Source organism: Trichechus manatus, unplaced genomic scaffold (genome assembly GCF_000243295.1).
Source record: "Trichechus manatus latirostris isolate Lorelei unplaced genomic scaffold, TriManLat1.0 scaffold00232, whole genome shotgun sequence".
Taxonomy (NCBI): Eukaryota; Metazoa; Chordata; class Mammalia; order Sirenia; family Trichechidae; genus Trichechus; species Trichechus manatus.
This window is the reverse complement of record NW_004444168.1, coordinates 1,229,589-1,253,820: the sequence shown is the minus strand read 5'-3', so window position 1 is coordinate 1,253,820 and position 24,232 is coordinate 1,229,589. Positions and strand designations below refer to the sequence as shown.

General features: G+C 38.0%; 3 protein-coding genes across 3 annotated transcripts; 2 read left to right on the top strand and 1 right to left on the bottom strand.

Annotated features, from left to right (window-relative positions):
* Positions 1–2,135: 2,135 nt before the first annotated feature.
* On the top strand, positions 2,136–3,254 carry LOC101345167 (olfactory receptor 2AG2-like). Its single transcript, XM_004389038.2, has one exon. The coding sequence runs from the start codon at positions 2,136–2,138 to the stop codon at positions 3,084–3,086; it is 951 nt and encodes a 316-aa protein (XP_004389095.1). The 3' UTR covers positions 3,087–3,254.
* Positions 3,255–10,667: 7,413 nt separating this feature from the next.
* On the top strand, positions 10,668–11,808 carry LOC101344918 (olfactory receptor 2AG1-like). Its single transcript, XM_012559303.2, has one exon. The coding sequence runs from the start codon at positions 10,906–10,908 to the stop codon at positions 11,806–11,808; it is 903 nt and encodes a 300-aa protein (XP_012414757.1). The 5' UTR covers positions 10,668–10,905.
* A 10,417-nt stretch (positions 11,809–22,225) lies between these two features.
* Positions 22,226–23,161, bottom strand: LOC101344679 (olfactory receptor 2D3-like). Its single transcript, XM_004389037.2, has one exon. It carries the CDS (start codon positions 23,147–23,149, stop codon positions 22,226–22,228), a length of 924 nt encoding a protein of 307 aa, XP_004389094.1. The 5' UTR covers positions 23,150–23,161.
* Between the last annotated feature and the right edge of the window lie 1,071 nt (positions 23,162–24,232).

The window sequence follows — 24,232 nt, the reverse complement described above, 5'->3', positions numbered from 1 at the left end:
CGGTTTCCTATACTTCCTGTTGCTGGCCTCCTGATAAAAGGCTCAGTACTTAACGTTTGGTACATCTGGGTTATTTTGGCATCTAATAGTCTGATTGTGCCATAAAATGAGTAGTGCCCCAAAGGGGACCATCTAGAATCAGTTGAAGTGCCTCTTCCCTAGATGCCTATTTGACACTAAAGTCCTACGTTGTTGTTGTTATGTGTGTCATCTCGGTTCTGACTCATAGTGACCCTGTAGAACAGAGAAGAACTGCCCCATAGGGTTTCCAAGGAGCAGGTCGTGCATTCAAACTGCCGACCTTTTGGTTAGCAGCCAAGCTCTTCACCATTGTGCCACCAGGGCTATAGCCACAGAACAAGCCAATTGAAGTCAATGAAATTTTTATTGATCAAGGATAGAACCTATAAAAATATTTTCAGATTTTTAGTTCCATGTTGTTAATTGGCTCTGTCTGACCATTTCTCATGAAGTTCAACAATGTTCCCTTGTTAAGTATAGTCTCTGATGACTTCTCTTGGTTTCAGGTCCCCGTGCACCGTCAGTAGCTTTCCAGAAATGGGGTTCTTCCTCTGTGACTCTGAGAACAAGAACTGTGATCCCAGTGTATGTTTGTTGACCCTGCTTTTAAGACAGTCCTAGGGGAGAGAAACAAAGAGTAGAAAAGGAGGGAAAGCAGGGACTTTGGACCAGAGGGAGGAAGTCAGTGAAAAAGATCATGATTCCTGATTATACTGGCTTTCTTAAGCACTGCATCTTCTACTCTTTGAAATCCTGTCCAAACTCCTGGGGCAGAAATCTAGAGAAATATGCCTAGCTAATTATTTTCCTTCCTTCCTTCATCCATCCATTCATCTTTTTATTGAAAAAAACAAAAATATTTTCAGTCTAATATTTACCAGACCTCGAGGGAAGAATCACCTTTGAACTTGTCTGTTTTGTGTTGTCAATAGTCAAAGACAGCCAGCCAGTCAATGTTTTGGTTTTGTGAGGCAAGAGAAAGATCTTAGAACCCAAGAAATGATGAGAAGCGGTTTTAAAGAGGGTATTTTTCTGGTTGGCTTCTTGCCTAGACTTCACTGTGGCAAAAGTGCAGGGAGGGGATTCTTGCACTATGCTTCAGATGTTCTGACCTTCACATATCTCTCTCTCAGTATTACCTAGATCCTTCTTAGCTACCTTCTATTTGTCCACAGTCTGTAGCTTTTTTGTCACTTACTTGCAGAATTGTTTCCTAAAATTTCAGTTATATGGACTCCAAGTTTGTTATATTGTTTTTTATATATCATAATCACCATTGGATGTATATAGTTGTCTGTGTGATGAATTTTTCACATCTATGAAATAACCCTAGACCAGGTAGGTCCTTAGCAAATAAATACCTTGCTATGCTTTTGCAAATTTTACCTATTACCTTTTCCATGTCTCCTTCCAAACAAACATGTTATCATTACCTGTAAATATGCAAATACTTTTTGTAATGTTCCTACAGATTTACCTCCAAAATCTATGCCACCGACCATACAATGCAGCCCAGAATTTATTTTCACTCCAGTAGAATAGCAGTATGTTCATCAAGAATAAAAGGAGAGTACAAGAGTGCAAGAGAACAAGTGGTCCAAGAGCCAATAGGCTCCTCTCCTGAGGAAGCTGTCAACAACGAGCTGTGACAGTAAAGACAGACATAACAACTAAGGCAGAAGATATCAAAGATCTACATTACAAATAACAACTTTTAAACTGAATTGCAATCCCAAGTATATTTTAAGCAGAGAACCGCCTGGATTTTAAACAAATGCCTAATACATTTTGTTACTATAAAGAGAAACTTATCTATCTACAATGATATTTGCTTGGGCCTATTCTCTTGGATACCTTATTAAAAGAGATTTCTAAATAATTTTTTATTTCCAGTATACCTATTCCTCACTTATCTGCTGTTTTTCATAATTCAGTTAAAAAATTCAGAAATTAGAAGAGCAAACTTAGCTGCCAAGAGGAAAAGATATCACTCCATGGGATTTCTATTGGCCATCTTGCAGTGACCTGGAACAATACAAAGCTAGGGTGCACACCGTAGTTAAGCTTTCATTGAGAATCCATCTAGGTCTAGGCAAATAAAGAAACCACACAGAATGGAGCACTGGAACTCCTCCTTGGGAACTGGCTTCATCTTGATGGGCATTCTGAATGACAGTGGGTCTCCTGAACTGCTCTGTGCCACAATTGCAGTCCTATACATGTTGGTCTTGACTAGCAATGGCCTTTTGCTCCTGGTCATCACAATGGATGTCAGGCTTCACGTGCCCATGTATCTCCTGCTCAGGCAGCTCTCGCTCATGGACCTCCTCTTCACATCTGTTGTCATTCCCAAGGCCCTTGTGGATTTTCTGCACCAAGAAAACACCATCTCCTTTGGAGGCTGTGCCCTTCAGATGTTCCTGGTACTGACATTGGGTGGTGCAGAGGACCTCCTACTGGCCTTCATGGCCTATGACAAGTATGTGGCCATTTGCCATCCTCTGAACTACATGGTCCTCATGAGGCCGAGGGTCTGCTGGCTCATGGTGGTCACTTCCTGGATCCTGGCATCCCTGAGTGCTCTAGGACACACCTTGTATACCATACACTTCCCTTTCTGCATGTCCAGGGAAATAAGGCACCTGCTCTGTGAGATCGCACCTCTGCTGAAGTTGGCCTGTGCTGATACTTCCAGATATGAGCTCATGGTGTATGTGACAGGTGTGACTTTCCTCTTGCTCCCTCTCTCTGTCATTGTTGCTTCCTATATATTAATCTTATTTACCGTACTCTACGTGCCCTCAAAGGAGGGAAGGCAGAAAGCCCTCGTCACATGCTCTTCTCAACTTACTGTGGTTGGGATGTTCTATGGAGCTGCCACATTCATGTACATCTTGCCCAGTTCCTTCCACAGCCCCAAGCAGGACAACATCATCTCTGTTTTCTACACAATCGTCACTCCAGTTCTGAACCCTCTCATCTACAGCTTGAGGAATAAGGAGGTCATGGGGGCTCTGAGGAGGGTCCTGGGAAAATACATGTTGCCGACACCCTCCACACTCTAGGACAAGCTCATGGCTTGCCCTTCTCCATTCCTTCTCCAAATCAGAGGATTTGTGCTATGAACCATGTATTCACATAAAGCCAACATTACTGGTTGCCATCGTCGGTTCCAACTCATGGCGACCTCATGTGTGCAGAGGAGAACTGTGCTCCATAGGATTTTCAAAGCTATGACCTTTTGGAAGCAGATCACCAGGGCTTTCTTCTAAAGCACCTCTGGGTGGGTTTGAAGCACCATACTTTCCATTAGTAGTTGAGTGCTTAACCAAGTGTGCCATCCAGGGACAAGGCCACCATAGTAGGGTGAACGAATTATAAATATAATTAGCTCAATCAATCTTTAATATGATAAACTCTCTGAAATGATGCATATACTCTATAAAATTTGTTTTATTTTCTCACTTGTGTCTTGTGAGCATAGAGACCTTAAGCTGCACTTACTTGGGACATATCATCCTGTCCTTGGAAGACCATCTTATAAAAGGGACTAGAAAAAGAAAAACATTGAGTAGGTGTCTTAGAATCACTCTATTGTAGGGAATCATTGTGACACAATTACTGAGTAGACATGGTTGGAGATAAAGTTTAAAATTCAACATAATGTAGCACTGAGAAAACAATAGTAGTTTTGGATTGACCAAACTCCAGTAGCCTCTTAAAATCAGAGGGAGACTACTATCCTTTGTACTTGATCTTACACAATTGATAGAGACAAGAAGCCTCAAAAATGTATTCAACTTTCTGTTTATGAGGTAGATGGATGCTTGAACAATTAGTAGGAAAGAATAATAGATATATAGCTGCCTTTGTACTCCAAATCTTACAAGCAGTTCACATTGATTACATAAAGACGAATGCCTACATTGAGAAAGTGGAAGGCTAAGAAGTGGAATCTGACATTGCTACTTGGAAACTTCAACAGAGTCTTTTTGAAATGGGACACTTTTACTCTGCCTAAAAGTAAACTAGAAATAGAGAAATGATTAAAATAGAATGTGAAAATATCCAGATTTGAAGTGACGATTAGATACAATAACAGTGAGGAAAATCTGTTGTGTATATTGTTTCAATTAAAAAAAAAAGTGGCCTACATATATATGCGGATGTGTTTTGAAAAATCAAAACAATTTCAAGGAGTTCATATTCTTGAGGTGAATATATATATAAATATCCACATTAAAGGAAGGTTAAAATATATACTTCACTTTCTAGCTTGTTTAAACATGCTTTATTGTTATCATTTGATTTATTGCTGTGGAAAGATTTTATAACAAAAGCAGCGTACTTAAATCCATTGAATTAAGAAGTTCCAAAATACCTTGCATGATGTATGGTGAGGCTAAAAGTTATTATATTTACAAATAGCCAGTTAAATTAGAATTTTAAATAATCCTTCCCTTTTAGCTATTGTTAATATTTGGTCCTTTTTTTTTTTTTTTTCAACAATTGCCTGACTATGTGCTCTCTTTTTTTAAATATAGTAGTAACAAATATTTCTGGGCTAGCTCTCTAGTTCTAATAGTTTATCAACACGCCCGTCTCTCATTTTTCCTCACCAACTTTTTCTTCAGTTTTTATCATTCATTTATTCTTCCTGATGAACTTTTCAATCATTTGCCAATATCCAAAATATTCCATTGATATATTCATTGTGATTATATTTAACTCATGAACTAATTTGGAAATTTTGACTCTTTGCAAATACTCTGTCTTACCTTCCAGGAACAGTATTCTATCACACCCATCTCTTTTTACTGCTTTCCATCTCAATTACTACCACTGAACAAAAGTGCTATGTCTGCCGATCAGATTGAACTTTTGGTGCAAACTCCTAGTGCTAGAATTGAGACTGATTCTTGAGTATAATCATGAGTCTGGAACCAGACTGCCTTGGTTTTATTCCCAGATTTACCACTTACTATCTGTGAGACCTGGGCATGTTACTTGAACTCTCTGTAAAAAGGAGTTTAAAAAATACGTCCGTCATATAGTTGTGGTGAATATTAAATTAGTTTATACACAAAAAGGACTTACAACAGTGCCTTGGACGTAATAAACTCTAAGTATTTGCTATAATCATCAATCCTGCTGGAATTCCCGAGCCACACAATCCAGGGCAGTCATTCGAGCCCTCAAATGTCATATCGAAACATTGTCGGTCATAGGTTGAATATCCAGAAATGCATGCTGAAGCAGAGTTTGGAGTGTGTGTGAGATATTTAACAGTGAACTATTTCTATAAAAGGAAAGGGGAGGGAGTAGCACTGGGCAGAGGGAAAACAGAATTCCATGCACGCTCAGCAAAGCTTGCCCAACCCAGAAGAAAGCTCTGGAGTGAGAATTGCCAAGCCAGAGTTGTCCTACACCAGGCCAAGCAGACTGACCCTACCTAGCTCAGTCATGGATACTGGCTGCCCCAGAGGGTGAGAACTGGGGGGGAATTCTCTCTGCAACTGAGGCAGACCCTAAAGTTGCTGAGAGCTGGAGGCTATATATTGACCACACTCCCAATAGCTGGGCAGCAAATTATTCCTTCCCCAGTATCTACTTCTTCATGCTTTTTCGTCTTCACTCCCAAACCTCAGCAGAGTAAATGAAAGTCGGAGACAATCCTTGAGTAATTTCCCTAGAGACTCCCAGGAAGGCTCCAAGGAAGATCTGGGCAGCATATCTTTGTGTCTACTGCATTGTTTGATAGGCTGACTCAAGGGTTATGTAATTTTTTAGAATATACAATTACTTGAATTTGCTATTTACTATTAATTAAAGACACAAACTCCTGATGTTACATGTTTGTGGTCTCGTGTCCAGTAGAGCTGCAAATAACTTCTCCATAGTAAAAAATATAAATCTTTAACAGCAAGGGTCATAAATTATTGCTCTGTGGGACCTCAATCAATTTTGTATTTAACCTGACAATTTTATTCTAACATTTTAAAATGCCTTTCCTAATAAAATATATAAACTCTGAATCCTCAATAGCTTTTTGAGTCGGCTTTATCATCTTACAGTTTCCTTCATTAATAAATTAGTAAATACATCATCACTCCAGGAGAGAAAGATGTGGCAGTCTGCTTCAGTAAAGATTTGCATCCTTGGAAACCCTATGGGGCGGTACTATTCTGTCCTATAGGGTTGCTATGAGTCAGAATTGACTTGATGGCAGTGGGTTTGGTTTTGGTTTGGCTCTATTTGTAGGAGTCATATTTTTAAATTTTGAAAATTATACTTCAGCATGAACATGGAAGAAGGAACAAAGAAGAGATTTATGACCCATCTATCTGATAAAGAAAATGAGGGTTTATACACTTTGTAAAATGGAAAACGTGAATTTTAGTGTCATTATCTGTGATGACCAGCGAGCATAAAAATGACTTAGATAATCATCAACTCTAAGTGTGTGTGCGTGTTTCCTAAAAAGTGTGTTTAGATTCTACCTCTTCCTTTACCTACATGAATTATCCTATTTTCTTTCCAAAAGTATTCTTTTTTTCTATGAGTGCTAATTGGGAAGACTTGAAATTTAAGGCCTCAAGCCAGATTTCATTCATTTTGAATCAGAATTTAAAGAGCCTACAAAATTTTACGATATTCATACAATGCAAAGTAAGACTACAATTGGGAATTCAAAATGGTCCGGTCACTATGGAAAATCGTTTGGCAATTTATTATAAACTTAAATATACACTTACTATCCAATCCAGCAATTTCACTCCTAAGAATTTACGAAAGTGAGTATAGATAACTTACGTTCACTCAAAATCCTGTACATTAATGTTTATATCAGCTTTTCAAACTCAACAAGAACTTGAAACAACCTAAATGTCCTTCAATTGCTGAATGGATAAACAACCCGTGTTGTATATATACAATTGGATACTGCTTGGTAATTAATGAGAACTACTAACGGTTAAGTGCCACAGCTACTAACCATAAGGTCGGCAGTTTGAACCACCAGCTGCTCCTTGAAAACTCTATGGGGCAGTTCTACTCTGTCCTATAGGGTCGCTATGAGTCGGAATCGACTTGAGGGCAACAAGTTTGGTTTTTGTTTTGGTTTACTAACATATATGAGAGCATGGATGAATCTAAAACATATTATGCTTTTAGTTTTTATTTTTCATTTATCCTCAGTCTTGAATGATGCATTAGCAATGCATAGAATTCTAGGTGTGCAGTTATATCCGCTCAGCACTTTTGAAGGTATTTTTCTCTTGTCCTATTACTGTCAGTTAAAATTACTGCCATCTAATTGTGTTAGTGGGTAATCTGTCTTTTATCTCTGGACGCATTTAAGAGACTTTCATCATCACTGACATTCTACAGTTTCAGTAGAGTGCAGATTTTATTTTTCCTCCTCAATACTTGGAAACCTGTCCACTCTTTCTTCAAGCATCACTGAGCTCATTGGTGGCAGACAACAGTAACAGCAAGACATGCACACACACATGCAGAGCCTCACTGGATTGTGAAAGTTCAGTGAAGGGAGGGTCTGGTAGTTACAGACTCCACTAAATGCAGTCGTACTGAATTGGAAGTAGTCCAGGATAACAGGATCATGGGGGGCAGGGAGGAGAGCAGGTGTCGTCATCCCATAGATGCCACAGAACACACCTTATGATCTGGGGCAGAGGAGCAGCTATGCAAGAGATCCTTGCTTCCTAGTCTTGATACTGTGTATTCAAGCAGCAATTTAGAACTAGGCCATCAATGCTTCCCTTAGGGTGGAATCAAAACCTAGGGCCTCAGAGCTCATTTAGTGAGAGAAGAGTATAGGGATTTTAGGTCAGGAAACATGCCCAAAAGGATTCATTAATGTCTTTTTTTCCTGGGCCAGTATTTCCCGGGAAGGTAATTTCAGTTGAGAGGATCAGTTCCTCTAAACACTGGGGTAAAACAAAATTAGAAGGAGGAAGTTATAGGATAAGGAAACAGCACAGTTCCCCCAGGACAGGCCTTGGCTCACTGTTGGCTCCAGGGACAGGGAGGTTGGCCACAGTTTGATCTCTTTGGGGCAGCTCTTCCAGTATCTACTTCTCCCTGTTTTTATCTTCACAACCAGACACAGCAGAGTTAATGACAGTCTGAGCACCTGGACTCAAGGGCTCGATCTGACAAATGCTCCAGGGTTAGGTGAGCTCCCTTCCTGGGAGATTGTGTGAGAGAAGCACTTTCTCCTAATTCTTCACGGATGTGAGAACAGGAAAGTCATCTTCTTGTTCCATAGGAAATGAGTCAAGGACTATATTAGCTGTCTGTCTCTCTCCACTGCCATCTCTGAAGAAGACATGCAGAAGAATAGAACGGATAGAATAGGTCCTGACATCTGATCTCATCTGAAACCGTGAGACACTTAATCCAATTGGATATTGCTGAAAAAGCCACATCTTCCCTCCCCATTTCTATTGGAACATTCTCGTTCCTCAAACAACCCACAGGATAGTCTGGGTGGTCTGTCAGCTGGGCTTCTCACCACCTGAGGTAAGGACTTTGTCTTCCTTTCAGGCAAATGTGTAGCCTCTAGTAATGTTGGGTTGAGAAATAGAGTCCAAATCAGATCCCAAGAACATTTACTACTCTTTCTAGCAGATAATCTTAGTGCTTTGGGTTCTATGTTCCATCTCAATCCCTTCTGTATTCTGGGTTTTCCAAACATGGAAAAAACAAAACACAAATTAAGACAGATAGAGTCTGTACTACAGCCCGGGCCTGGATAACTGCTTCCTGGTGGAAGTATCAGTACTTGCCTTTAAATTTTGTGGGCTATTGACCTCTGACAAGGTGTTTTTGCACCTATCTTAGGATATGACCCCAACAGGCCATCTAAGAGCAAAGTATATGCCTGTGATATGATCTGATACCTTTTTACCATTAAAGTCCTGTTACTCCAGAAGAGCCCAATGGAAATCAATTAAATGCCAAAAATATATAATTCACATTGTGGGGAAATGATTTACAGAAAGGTGCTGCACTTTCCAATTCTTTAAGCACATGTTCAGAGCTGTCTTTATCTGAGAATGACTTCTGTCATTCTCGGGCCCCTGTCACTCTTGGCTTCTTCCTGGGATTGAATACCACACACGAAAAGCAGCATTCCAGAAAGGGGGCTCTTCCTCCCTATCCATGTGTCCCTTCAATCCAGTATGGAGCCTCTGGCACTGCAGGAAGGAGAGTGGGGTCTGGGCTAGAGGCAGGAAAGTTGGGGGTAGGATTGCTGAGCCTGATTACAACATGCAATATATGCTCTTTTGTTACCATGCCTTTCATTATTTCTCCTAAACATAAACACCCCGATCTTTCTAGGCAGTACTTTATCTGTTATTATATATCTGAGTCCTCCTAGGCTCACATCTTATCATAACTTGCTAAAAAACAAACACCTATCTTTGCATTGATCCTTGTTAGTTAGTCAACGGTCTTCAGAGAAACAGAACAAAATAAATAAAAAACTTTATGGAGTGGGAGTAAGAAAGTGAGAGAGGTTTATTTTAAAGAATTGGCTCATGTAATTGTGGGGGCTAGGAAGTCCAAATTCTGTAGATCAAGCAACAGTCTTGAGTTGAAATGCTCAGTCCAGGCAACGGCTACAAACTCCAGCAGGGTATCTGTGTTACAGTCTTGAGTCTGAATTCCTTCTCCTCTTGGAAACCTCAATTTTTGTTCTTAAGGCTTTAAATTGACTGGGTGAGGCCCACTCACATTATTGAGGGCAGTCGTCTCCTTTACTTAAGGTCAGCTGACTGTAAATGTTAATCTTATCAACAAAATACATTCACAGCAACATCTAGACTAGTGTTTGACGAAACAACTGGGCACCATAACCTATCAAAGTTGACATATAAAATTAAGCATCAGTATCTTAAAGGGTTAGCTCTAAAAGCAATGCCACCTCAAATACACTATATCCTAGCTTCAGACAGTCCAGACTCCCTTTTCTCTCAGGCTCACGGGAGAATGTAGAAGTGGCCAAAAGAAGTAAGTAAGGTGAGCACACTTTAGCTCTTCTAATGAGACTTGTGCCTTCACCCTTGAGTGCTGCAAACAAACATGGAAATCAGCTATATGGGAAAAAAAGTAGAAGTGCTTTTTGAAATCAAATTTCTGTATCTGTTTTGGAATTTCATTTTTAAAACATATATATTATAGCTAGAAAGCTAACTGGAAATTTAAATAATTACCGGAAATTAGAGTTAAAACATACATACAGGTAGTCCCTGACTTATGACGTATTTGAGTTACAGAAAACTGCACTTATGACCGTTTTTTTTTACATCTTATTGTGAGTAATATGTACTACATACATTGTCGCAGAGCATAATTTGTTGATGTTATCATTCTCATGCCAACCCCTAAAGACAAAGATCAGCTTTATAAAGATGCTGAAATAAAAGGCAATAATAGTGAAAACTAATTTTAAAAAATGAGGTATTCAACTTTACATCAGAATTACTTATGATGGAGTCATCAGAACGGAACCTGTTATAAGTCAGGGTCTACCTGTACAACAAAAATCAAGGGTATTGGTATCGTGAGATTATTTAATCTTTCTGGAAAGATGCATGAATAATATTTTCATGCAGTGATCTCTTAATGTGTAGTTAATACCGTGATGCCTATTATCCATTTAGATGAGTCTTTTGCACAATTAAAAGAGTCAGAAATCAGAAGGTAAAGTCAGATACCAGTGAGAAAGGTATCACCTCTTTGGATTTATGTTGACTATCTCGTAGGGGCCTCTGATGTTAGAAAACTAGGGGAAAATCTAAGCAAAAATTGATGAAGAATTCATCTAGTTCTAGGTAACTAAAGAAACCACACAGAATGGAGCTCTGGAACTCCTCCTTGGGAAGTAGCTTCATCTTGATGGGCATTCTGAATGACAGTGGGTCTCCTGAACTGCTCTGTGCCACAATTGCAGTCCTATACGTGTTGGTCTTGACTAGCAATGGCCTTTTGCTCCTGGTCATCACAATGGATGTCAGGCTTCACGTGCCCATGTATCTCCTGCTCAGGCAGCTCTCGCTCATGGACCTCCTCTTCACATCTGTTGTCATTCCCAAGGCCCTTGTGGATTTTCTGCACCAAGAAAACACCATCTCCTTTGGAGGCTGTGCCCTTCAGATGTTCCTGGTACTGACATTGGGTGGTGCAGAGGACCTCCTACTGGCCTTCATGGCCTACGACAAGTATGTGGCCATTTGCCATCCTCTGAACTACCTGGTCCTCATGAGGCCGAGGGTCTGCTGGCTCATGGTGGTCACTTCTTGGATCTTGGCATCCCTGAGTGCTCTAGTATATACAGTGTACACCATGCACTATCCCTTCTGCAAAGCCTGGAAGATTAGGCACCTGCTCTGTGAGATCCCACCCTTGCTGAAGTTGGCCTGTGCTGATACTTCCAAATATGAACTCATGGTGTATGTGATGGGTGTGACCTTCCTGATGCCCCCTCTTGCTACTATCCTTACCTCCTACTCACTAATCTTATTTACTGTGCTCCACATGCCCTCAAATGAGGGTAGGAAGAAAGCCCTTGTCACATGCTCTTCCTACCTGACTGTGGTTGGAATGTTCTATGGAGCTGCCACCTTTATGTATGTCTTGCCCAGTTCCTTCCACAACCCCAAGGAGGACAACATCATCTCTGTTTTCTACATGATCATCACCCCAGCCCTGAACCCTCTCATCTACAGCTTGAGGAATAAGAAGATCATGGGACCCTGAGAAGGGTCCTGGGAAAATACATGTAGGTGACACACTCTATACTCTAGGGAGGGTTCATGGCTTGCCTCTTACCTTTCCTTCTCCAAGATTAGAGAATTTGTGCTATGAATAATGCACTCATGGTAAAACCACTATAGTGCAGAGTATGTATTTTGATGTAGAAGAGTGAAGAAATTATAAATGTAACTGCACCTGGCAAATGATCTTTTAAATCTTCTCTCCATGAAGCAATTTATAAATCATGATTCACACTCTATTTAAAATTTACCTTCTTTTTTGCCAGGTGGATACTGAGTTAAATGGGATTGGGGTTATCACCAATTTGGGACAGGAGCCCTGACTTTGGGAGTCCAAACTGGATAAGCATAAGAACCAGAGAAAAGAAAGTTTCAAGTGGGTGGCCGAGGCAAGGCCCAAAAATCAAGGAGGGGGGCTTGAGATTTGCACAAGTTTTATCTCAATGTACCTTGTTAAAAAAATCATATAGACATCCTGGTCTAATGCCCCAGCTAGTAGTAGTGTTCATGTATTTGTATCAAGTGTTCATTCTTCTTCCTTTTTCCAAACATCTGCCATTCTGGAAACTGCCTCACCAGGACACTCCAATAGGTGGCTTTGTTTGTTTGAATTTTTTGTTGTTGTTGTTGTCGTTCATGTTTGCTTGTTTGTTTTTGACATAGGGATATATAGGGTTGCTATGAGTTGGAATCGACTTGACGGCAACCGTTTTTTTTGTTTTTTTTTTTTGGTAAATTTCAAATATTATTGAAATGAATACCAAGTGAAGGTGTCCCATAAGCAAGATCCATGATAAATAACTGTGCTTATTCTTTCTTAATAATAATTTAAAAAATCTAAGAACCAAAACAAAAAAACGGCTTTCTTTTATTTCGTGTTGTCTTGATACAACCCAGCAATTCCAAAGAATTCATATGCTTGGTGGGTATGGGTGTGTGAGTCTGGGTGGGGGGTGGAAAGAAAGAGGGGGCACACGTAATTTATCTTCTAGGTAGCTTAAATATACTGCATTATTATCAGTTTGTAAGTCAGGGAATACTTAAAACAAAAGCTGCAAATTGAGTTGGGGTGCTTCAAAAATAACATGGTTCATCTGAGTGTCACAATTTTAGGGGATATTATTTGTGAAAATTGGCTAACACTTTCTTTTTCTTTTTTTTTAAATAAAATAGTATAGTTTCATCTATGACACTAAAAGAAATTATTTTTAAAAATTAATAAAATCCTAAACAATAGACATAGGCAAAAACCACCTAAAACTGTCTTATCCCAGGATAACTTCTACAAATATTTTGATGAATTTTCTTCTATTTTTAATGCAGGCATACATTTTACTGAGATGATATGTGCATGTGAAATAAAATTTTTTCACCTATTAATATTTAATGATTTTTTCCTCTTCTATTACATGGCAGCAGTATAGAGTAGTGGTGAAGAGCCTGGGGTCAGTTGTTAGAGTGCCAAGGTTTGAATTTAATCCACCCCCACTTACTTGTACAACTTTGGACATGTAACTTAACCTCTCTGTACCTAAGCCTGCACATCTGTAAACTGCGAATTTACAGTAATAATAATAATAAGATCTACTCGATAGTGTTGTTGTAAGGATAATAAGTTAGTTAATATAGATATAAAGCATTTAGAGCAGTGCCTGGAATTTAATGAGTACTTAATAAATTCTAACTCTTACATGAATAAATAGCCCTGAAAAATATTCTTTTAAGTAGGGACATAATATTAGATCAGATGGATGCTTTGTAATATAATTAGCTATTTCATCAGTGCCATACATTTAAATGTTGGGTTGTGTATGTGTGTATAAAATCATCAATATCAATCATTTTAAGCATGACTGATTTTTCCCTTAGAATAAATTCCTATGAGTGTAATTACTAAACCAAGGTCAAAAATCTATTCAATATTCTTGATATAAGGAGATATTCTTTTCCATCTAAATCAATAGCATCACCATCCACACAACTGACCAAACTAAAAACTTAAATACAAACATCGTTTTCTGTCTTTGACTTACTGCCTCAAGAAAAGACTCCATCTATAAAACACATTCTAAATATGTGCACTCCTCCTGGGCTCCCCTAAAATTATCTTATTCCAAGATACCATAATCTGTTGCTTGTTCTTCTGAAGAGTTTCCTCTCTCTTTCCACTTCTGCCCCACTATAATCTCTTTCCTTCCTCTATACAGATTGACCTTTATAAATATAAACCATGTCATGTCAGTTTTCAACAATGCTGCACGGGATCTGGCCCCTGCCTACATTTTCTTCCACATCTGAAACTGTGCTCCCTTACGCTCACTCTAGTCTAATCCCATTGACCTCATTTTTGTCCATCAAACAGTTGAAAATTGTTTCTACTTTAGGGCTAATTAGTAGTTTCTTTCTCGCCTGTGATGCTCTTCTTTTTATTCTGCTTGGCTTACTACTTTTCATCACTTAGGACTCACCTTAAATGTTAACTTCTCCAAGAGGTTACCAATCTAAGTAACATGCACCCAAACCAGAAGGCATTATGAAGTTTTGTTTTATTGTCTTCATTGCAGTTATCATTATGTGAAACTTTCTTATTTATGCCTTAGCTTACTTGTTTACTCTCCGTCTCCACTCTCCAGAATGAACGCTCTGTGAGAACATGGACTGTCTGCCTTGTTCATTGCTGTATGTCCAGGAGCTGGAACAATGCCTGGCATATAGTAGGTATTCAGAGTTTTTCAATTAGTGAATTAAGAAAGAATGACATGTCTCAATTTTATATTTCTATATAATGTTTAATCGTTTGGTTACTGTCGATCTGGATTGTTCAATAGAACTTTCTGTGATGACAGAAATGTAACTAGTGAGAACTTTAAATATGTCTAGTGTAACTGAGGAACTAAAAATTTAATTCAAATTAAATTAATTTAAATTTAAATAGCCATATGTGGCTAATGACTACCATATTGTACAATACAGAATATTTTCATTATGTACAGATATTTTGTTAATATAAATGAAATAATTTTTCTCAATATGTTTAATTGGACTTTTTGGATTAGTTGACATGTATAAATATTTTATATATATAATAGGCAAAAAAATAAATTCTGTAGGCAATCAGAAAAACTTTGGAAATCACCCCCCCATATATGCATCTCTCATACCCAATTCTCAATTATGAATTTAGCATTCTCTTAAGGCAGACTAGTTTCATTTCTACATTCTTGGTAGACAGTTATAGCTGTAGTTTCTTCTGTCTCATGTGATTCATCTACTTGCTTCCATTTCTTTTTGTTTTCTATGAGTTTCTTGTTGATAACCTCTTATATACGACCCACTTAATGGGAACTCAGATACGATAGTCTGGGTAATCTGATATCTTCAAATGCAAGATTAAAAAAAAAAGAAAGAAAGAAAGACAAATCAAGATGCAGATCTATGGTCCAGAAAGTTTGAAATGGTTTCAAATATATAAAAATTACTTAGCCCTTTTTGGAAAAATTTGCATCAGAATAAAGGTAGGGTCGTGGGAAATCTTGATATTAATATCTGCCAATGCTCTACATACTGGGAGAAAGAACTACAACACACACACACAGACACACACACACACATCATCCCACATCATATACCTGCATATATAAAATAAAGTACACTCTAACCACCCCATTGTCAGTTTTGTTTCTTGCCTTATCTTGATTTTATTTTTTCTTCTGCTGCTTTCCTCATATGCCTAATGATATTTGGGAGTCTACATTTTTTACAAAATTGTGATATAGATGGTATGAATTTCTTCCGCCATTGTGTAAGTAGATCTATTTTCTCCAAATAGGCCACTTCCTTGAGAATTTTGAATTGTGGGGTGTGTCAGAAGGGTTAAGAAATTGATGTGTTTTAAAGCTGCTGTCTTGAACCAGAGTCTTTTAAATTTTAAATTACTCAAGCTTTAATGCTAAAATTTAAATTATTTTATAGATTAGAATATTTCCATAGTTCATTTTTAAAAGATTACATAATGGTATTTTTTATGAGATGGTGATTTTATAAGAATTTTTTATCATTGCTTTCACACATGAATGCACTTGGTTGTATATAGAAATATGTGGACTCTTTACTTTCACAATGTTCACACTGCCCTAACGTCTGAAGTAAGCCTGATAATGTGTTTTTGTGTTTGTGACTTTTCCGTGACTGTAGTAATAGAAAAAAGCAAAAAAGCTTTTTCATGGAAAGCTACCTATACTGTCTTATGTTCCTCACTACCTAATATACAGAGTGGCCATTTCCTGTTCAAGATGACTAAGCATGTACTATTACATGCTCTCATTTTCCAAAACCCAGCTGTATGAGAGAAGTAACTTAAACCCGTACCTGCTGCCCTCGAGTTGATTCCGACTCATAGTGATCCTGTAGTAGTGGTGAAAAGCCAAAATGGTGCCATCTATGTACCTGAATTTTAAGGGCCTGTTGGAAAATATAACACAACTGAAAACTGATTAAAGATAAAACCCAATAAAACTGAGGCGCCAACATTAAAGTTTAAGAGATTACAGAAGGAAAAAAACGTGGAAAGTGCATTGTTTAGAACTTCCTTACTCTTTCATAAAAAAGAAATACAAAACTCTACGTATTAAAAATAGAAGGAAACATTCCTACCTTATCTATCGTAAGCCAAAAACAAATGTATTAAATAGGGAAAGACTACAGATATTTAACTCAAAATTAGAAATAAAAGAATTATTCAATATCATCCTCGAGATCTAAGGCAATTCCAAAGATCATTTAAATGGATATGACCATTTGAAGAGAAAATTTAGAATTTCGTTTTTTAACAAAAGGATATAATTTTTAGGTAGAAAATAAATATCATTGCCCATTAGGATCAATATGAGAGTTCAGTAAAATGGATGCGTATGAGATAACCGTGCTAGATTTTTGAGCTAGCTGGAGGCTTGCTGGAGGTTTCTCTTTTGTTTATCTTCTTATCTCTAAGAAGGCCCTGGTACGGTGCCTATCACACAGTTAGATGCTCAATGACTATTCTGAATGTACAAATGAATAAATGGAAAAAGCAACAGCTTGTCTATTTAACAGCAATAATAAATTTTAAAAATGTAATATTTTGACTCTAAATAAAAGACCCAATTTAAAATAGAAAAAGAAAGATAAAAGAAAAACCTAGAAATACATAAAGCACAATCTCACAGTAACAACATAAAAAAGTATATGTATATGAATATGTGTATACCATATCTTTGGTAGAAAATAGAGGAATATACTATATTTCTAGGTGAAAGATTTAATATTTTTATTTCAAGATATTTTTTATTTTTTGCTAAATAATCTACAGATTCAATGTAATCATCATCACAATTACAATGGCATTTTAAAAAATGGGTTTAACAAGCTGAGTAGAAAGGATATGAATAATCAAAAAAATTGTGAAATAGACGAAAAATGAGAAAGCTTATGCCCTACTAGGTAAGGTTACAATAATTAAAATATAGCAAAGCAACAACAACAACAAAATATAGTGAAACAAGAGCCATAATTGACAAAAGTACTAATGTGAATATTGAAGTTTAGTACATATTATGGTGGCATTTGAAATTAATGGGGAAGGAATGACTAACCATGCTATTAAAACAAATGACTAAATATTTAGGAAAAAATGTTTCATACTACCTCAAAAATATAAATTCTTCTAAAATAAATTCCAGATATTTTACAGATCTAATGGTTAAAAAGAAAACAAAAAATAAAAAAGTCCTGTGTCAGGCTGTCCATCCCAGATTCACACTCCTTTTATTTTGCAGCCCCCCTCTACTTTTAGGTGGGACTGTCTGATTGAGTTTCAGTAACTATCTGATTCCATTATTCTGCTGCAACAGTTTTTGCCGAGATCAGTAATGACCTAACTGACAAACTCAATAGCGTTTTATCAGTACGTAAAACTCTGAGTCATTTAAAAATTCCTTCTTGGAGGGGCACTCCTGTTTCCGCTTCTGACACAGCTTTATATGAGTTCTTCTGTGTCTCAGACTGTTGTCTCTCCAGGCTTGGCTCTTCATTCCCCTTAGTAATTCTTGGTAACAACATTGGTAATGCCACGGTTCTATCCTGAAATCTTTCCTACTATCTTTCTGCTACATCAAGTCTCATTCATGATTACCTTGAGGTCTTTTTACAAACCATCTGTATTGCCTTCATCTTTGCCACCTATATGGTCTGCAGTAGGGCCAGGCACCTACATTTTACTATAGATCTTTTAAGATTCTAATGCATACACTTGGTTTTCTGGTTTAAAACTCAGGCACACATCCTTGGGTGTATCAAACTTACACTTGCATTTATTTGTAGGTAATTTCTAAATCTATCTAGCCCATATCTCTCTCTTAAGCTCCAGCTTTACTGATTCATTTGAAATGGCATTTATTGAGCAAAAACCAGCAGATAGGCACTTTACTACACGTGGTAATATGGAGATCAACAAAGCAGTCACAGCCCTTACTGTTTACAATCTAATGGAAGATTCAGACATTAAACAAATAATTACCCAACTTGCTTATATAAAAACTATCCCACAGCCTAAAAAGCAGAGTACACCTTTTAGTGTGCCTAGGAATCACCTGGGCTTGTTATAAATGGGGATTCCTGAGAAAAACAGTCTCATCCCAACCTGTACTGAGAAACAGAATTTTAGAACAAGCATCCCAGGAGCCATTTCAGGTCATGTTAACTACGATCTGCATTGTAAGTTCAAATACTTTACTAAGTCATAAAACAGTGTCCCAGACCTCCTTCACTTAACTTTATCCTCATTTACCATCACCATTCCATAAATTCCCCCAGTCTTCAGCATTTTCAGTATTACTTGCTCGGGAAATTCTTTAGTATCAAATTCAAAGCAAATATACACCCTTTATATTACTTTTCAGCCTTATATTTCACTATTTCCCTAATGTTCTACCAATCTATCATTTATTTCTCCTTAAATGTCCTCTCTTTTAAATATCAGACATAGTTAAATTTAGAATTTAAGGCCATGGTAGAAATACAACACCTTGAAGACTGGTGTGTGTTTATATCCCCCAGCTCTTAACAATGTGCCTGTCATAATACAGGGCATCTATGCAAAACCAATGGCCAACATCATTCTTAATGGAGAGGGGCTGAAAACATTCCCCTTGAGAACAGGAACAAGACAAGGTTGCCCTTTATCACCACTCCTATTTAACACTGTGCTGGAAGTCCTAGCTAGAGCAATAAGGCAAGAAAAGGAAATAAAGGGCATCCAAACTGGTAATGAAGACGTTAAACTGTCCCTGTTTATGGATGATATGATATTATACATAGAAAACCCTAAAGACTCCATGAGAAAACTACTGGAACTAATAGAAAGATTCAGCAGAGTGGTAGGATACAAGATAAACATACAAAAATCAGTTGGAGTCTTATACACCAAAAAAGAAAACAATGAAATCAGGAAAACAATACCATTTATAATAGCCCCTAAAAAAATAAAATACTTAAGAATAAATCTAACCAGGGATGTAGAAGACCTATACAAAGACAACTATAAAACACTACTGCAAGAAACTCAAAGGGATCTACATAAATGGAAAAACGTACCATGCTCATGGATAGGTAGACTCAACATAGTGAAAATGACAATTCTACCAAAGCAATTTACAAATACAGTGCAATCCTGATCCAAATACCAACAACATTCTTTAAAGAGATGGAAAAACTAATCATTAACTTTATATGGAAAGGGAAGAAGCCCCGGATAAGTAAAGCACTATCAAAGAAGAAGAATAAAGTAGGAGGACTCGCATTACCTGACCTCAGAGCCTACTATACAGCTATGGTAGTCAAAACAGCCTGGTACTGGTACAACGACAGATCCATTGACCAATGGAACAGAATTGAGAACCCAGATGTAAATCCAACCACCTACAGTCACCTGATCTCCAACAAGGGCCCAAAGTCCATCAAATGGGGAAAAGACAGTCTTTTTAACAAATGGTGCTGGCAAAACTGGATATCCATCTGCAAAAAAAATGAAACGGGACCCAAAGCTCACACCTGCACAAAAACTAATTCAAAATGAATCAAAGACCTAAATATAAAGCCAAAAACTATAAAGTTCATGGAAGAAAAAATAGGATCAACGCTAGAGGCCCTAATACACAGCATTAACAGGATACAAACCATAACCAACAACACACAAATTCCATAAGATAAGCTAGATAACTGGGGTCTTCTAAAAACTAAACACTTATGTTCATCAAAAGACTTCACCTAAAGAATAAAAAGAGAACCTACAGACTGGGAAAAAAATTTTGGACATTACAAGTCAGACAAAGGTCTAATATAATATCTAAAATCTGCAAGAAAATCCAGCAGCTCTACAACAAAAAGAAAAATAATCCAATTAAAAAATGGGTAATGGAAATGAACAGACACTTCACTAAAGAAGACATTCAAACAGCCAACAGACACATAAGGAAATGCTCGTGATCACTAGCCATTAGAGAAATGCAAATTAAAAGCACAAGGAGATACCACATCACCTTGGCAGTACTGGCACAAATCAAAAAAACTTGAAATAACAAATGTTGGAGAGGCTGTGGGGAGATCAAAACTCTTATGCACTGCTGGTGAGAATGCAAAATGGTACAACCATTTTGGAAAACGACATGGAGGTTCCTTAGAAATCTAGAAATAGAAATACCATATGATCCAGCAATCCCTCTCCTAGGAATATATCCTAGAGAAATAAGAGCTGTCACATGAATAGACATATGCACATCCATGTTCATTGCAGCATTGTTCACAATAGCAAAAAGATGGAAACAACCTAGATGCCCATCAACAGAGGAATGGATAAACAAACTATGGTACATACACACAATGGAGTATTGATGAATGATAAAGAACAATGGTGAATCTCTAAAGCGTCTCATAACATGGATGAAACTGGAGGACATTATGCTGAGTGAAATAAGTCAATCACAAAAGGACAAACATTGTATGAGACCTTTACTGTAAAAACTCATGAAAAAGTTTACACACAAAAGAAACAATCTTTGTTGGTTATGAGGGATGGAAGGAGTGGTGGGGAAACTAAACAGACAATAGATAAGTGGTAACTTTGGTGAAGGGTAAGACAATACACAATACTGGGGAAGCCAGCACAACTTTTACAAGGAAAGGTCATAGAAGCTCCACAGACACATCCAAACTCCCTGTGGGACTGAGTTGTTGGGTGGAGGGCTATGGGGACCATGGTCTCTGGGAACATCTAGCTCAATTGGCATAACACAGCTGATAAAGAATATGTTCTACATTCTACCTTGGTGAGTAGCATCTGGGGTCTTAAAAGCCTGTTAGCAGCCATCTAAGATACTCCACTGGTCTCACCCCTTCGGGAGCAAGGGAGAATGAAGAAAACAAGATACAAGGAAAAGATTAGTCCAAAAGACTAATGGACCACAACTACCATGGCCTCCACCAGACTGAGTCCAGTACACCTAGATGGTGCCCAGCTATCACCACTGACTGCTCTGACCGGACAGAGCTTGAGAAAAATGTGGGACAAAATTCTAACTCACAAAAAAAGACCAGACTTACTGGCCTGAAAGTGACTGGAGAAACCCCAAGAGTATGGCCCCCAGCCACCCTTTTAGCTCAGTAATGAAGTCACTCCTGAGGTTCACCATTTAGCCAAAGATTAGACAGCCCCATAAAACAAAACGAGACTAAAGGGGCACACCAGCTCAGGGGCCTGGGCTAGAGGACAGGAGGGGATAGGAAGGCTGGTAATAGGGAACCCAAGGTTCAGAAGGGACAGTGTTAACATGTCATGGGGTTAACCGTTGTTATAAAACAATATGTGTATTAATTGTTTAATGAGAAACTATTTGTTCTGTAAACCTTCATCTAAAGCACAATAAAAAAATTTTTTTAAAGTGCCTGTGAGATACACACATACATACATACATATATATATATATATATATATATACACAGAAGTATATAGTAAGTGTTCGAAAGACACTTGGTGAGTCAGTGTAAGAATGAAGTAAATTATTGCACTAACCAGAAATCTATTCCCATATTTGTGATGAGTTTTTTTTTTTTTGTCTGTTTGTCTTTCAAAGTACAGCTGTATGCCTACTTGTTTTAATTTCTTTATTAACTTGTACAGGCTTGAGGAGTAGGAATTGTGTTTTACTCATCTATTTTTCCCCCCATCTATTAAGGTATCTTGCTTTGAATAGGCAATTTGTTGACTGTATGTGAGAAGAAAGATGGGAAAACAGCAGAAGGAAGAAAAAAATGAAGGAATGGGACAAGAATTAGAAATATTTCCTATAAAATTGCAACCTCTCAAAAGGCTATCTTGCAGTTATTCTCCTGAGAGCCCCTTTGACATCTTTGTTCCTCAGACTATAAATGATGGGGTTCAGCATGGGAGTCACTGCTGAGTAGAACACAGAGATCATCTTATCCCTTTCATTCATTATCTTGGAGTTTGGCCTCATGTAAGCAAAGATTGCTGAGCCATAGAAGAGAATAACAACAATAAGATGGGAGCCACACGTCGAGAAAACCTTGAGCCTTCCTTCTCCTGACTGCATCTGGATCACAGTGGAAATAATATTCCAGTAGGAGACAAGGATGAGAGAGACAGGAGCTAGGAGAATCACCACACCCATTGCAAAGATGGCCATTTCTGTGCTGTAGGGGTCTGCTGAAGCCAGCTTCACGAGGGCAGGAGGTTCACAAAAAAAGTGGTTAATGATATTGTTTCCCCTGTAGGGCAGATGCAATGTGAATGTGGAGTCCACCAGAGACACAATTGCCCCACTGGCCCAGGACCCTATGGCCAGCTGGACACAGACCCAATGAGTCATGATGGTGGAGTAGTGCAGGGGCTTGCAGACAGCCACACAGCGGTCATAGGACATCACCGCGAGCAGAGCACACTCTGTACACCCAACCAGAAGTAAAACAACTATCTGCATTGCACATCCAGCAAAGGAAATGGTTTTCCTCTTTACCAGGAAGTGGACTAGAACCTGGGGGACTGTGGTAGTAGAAAAGCAGAGGTCAGCAAAGGACAAGTTTCTAAGGAAAAAGTACATGGGTGTGTGGAGTCTGGAGTCTATGTGAATAAGTACAATGATGAGCAGGTTTCCTAGCACAGTCAGCAGGTAGATGATCAGAAACAGGAAGAAGAGCAGGCTTTGTGTCTGTGGATCCTGTGAAAGGCCCAGGAAGACAAATTCAGTCACATAGGTTTGGTTGTCTTCTCCCATGAATGTTTATTCTTGCTTACACGTCAGCACCAAGAAAAGAAGCAAATATTGGTCAATTATAAAAACTATGAGTAACTGGTAATTTATCACCCAGAATTCAAAATTGCACTATTGGTTTCCACCTCCTAACAGCTTCCATATGTCAAAAGACTGAGTTTCCGTTTTGCTCAGTAGCTCTGACAATTGAAAACTACTTCTGTTTTTCCCTGCCCTTGAATCTTTTGGTGGTATCAGGCTGGAAATCATCCTTAATAGACCTCATGATCAAATCTCAGTTGGAGTATTAAGGATTTATAGTCCTGAGAAGACTATTGAGCTGCTTACAATGCATCCGTCCTATCATGTAGGTTTGAGAAGCAGATGAATTGATGTTGCTGTAAAACAGATTTTTATGCTGCGAACTGTCTGATAACATTTATGAAAGCTGATTTACTTCAATATATTTACAAAATAATTCTAAAGAAACACCCACAGCAGGGAATGGGAAATTAAGATAAAGCAAGATTTAGTAGTCTGTGATCCTGGCCTTTGCCCTTATTTTTCTGTCATGTATTTTCAACATGAAGAGGGTTGAAGAGCAACATGAAGAGTATGCTGAGCAGCATCAATAAAAATAGCTGCTTCATTGTTAGGCGAACTCAGTAGTGATATTCCCTGATTCATTCTCTACACCCTTTTTATCTCTCTTTGCACAGGATCTTTTGGCAATAATAATGCTAATTATCATATCTTGGACACTCTCCTGATGCTAATCATTATTAATAGCTTCTTTACATTCATTGTTTTAAAACCTCGTTAAGTTCATGAGGTAGTTATTGTTAATTATACAGATGATGAAACAAAGGCTCAGATAAGTTCTAAAGCTAGTTCCTCTAAGCCCTCCTCATTCTCTCTGTATTCTAGAATTCTTTTCTTGCTTCCTTCAAAACTTGTTATAAGAGGGTTAAACTTTCACCCTAGTCTCTCTGCCTATCCCTTACATCCAATCCTTAAAGACAATTGTACAGGACTTTTCAAGTTTAAAGATGTTAGGGCTAATCTGCTCTGTCAGAGATATTAAAAACCAAACCCATTGCTGTCGAG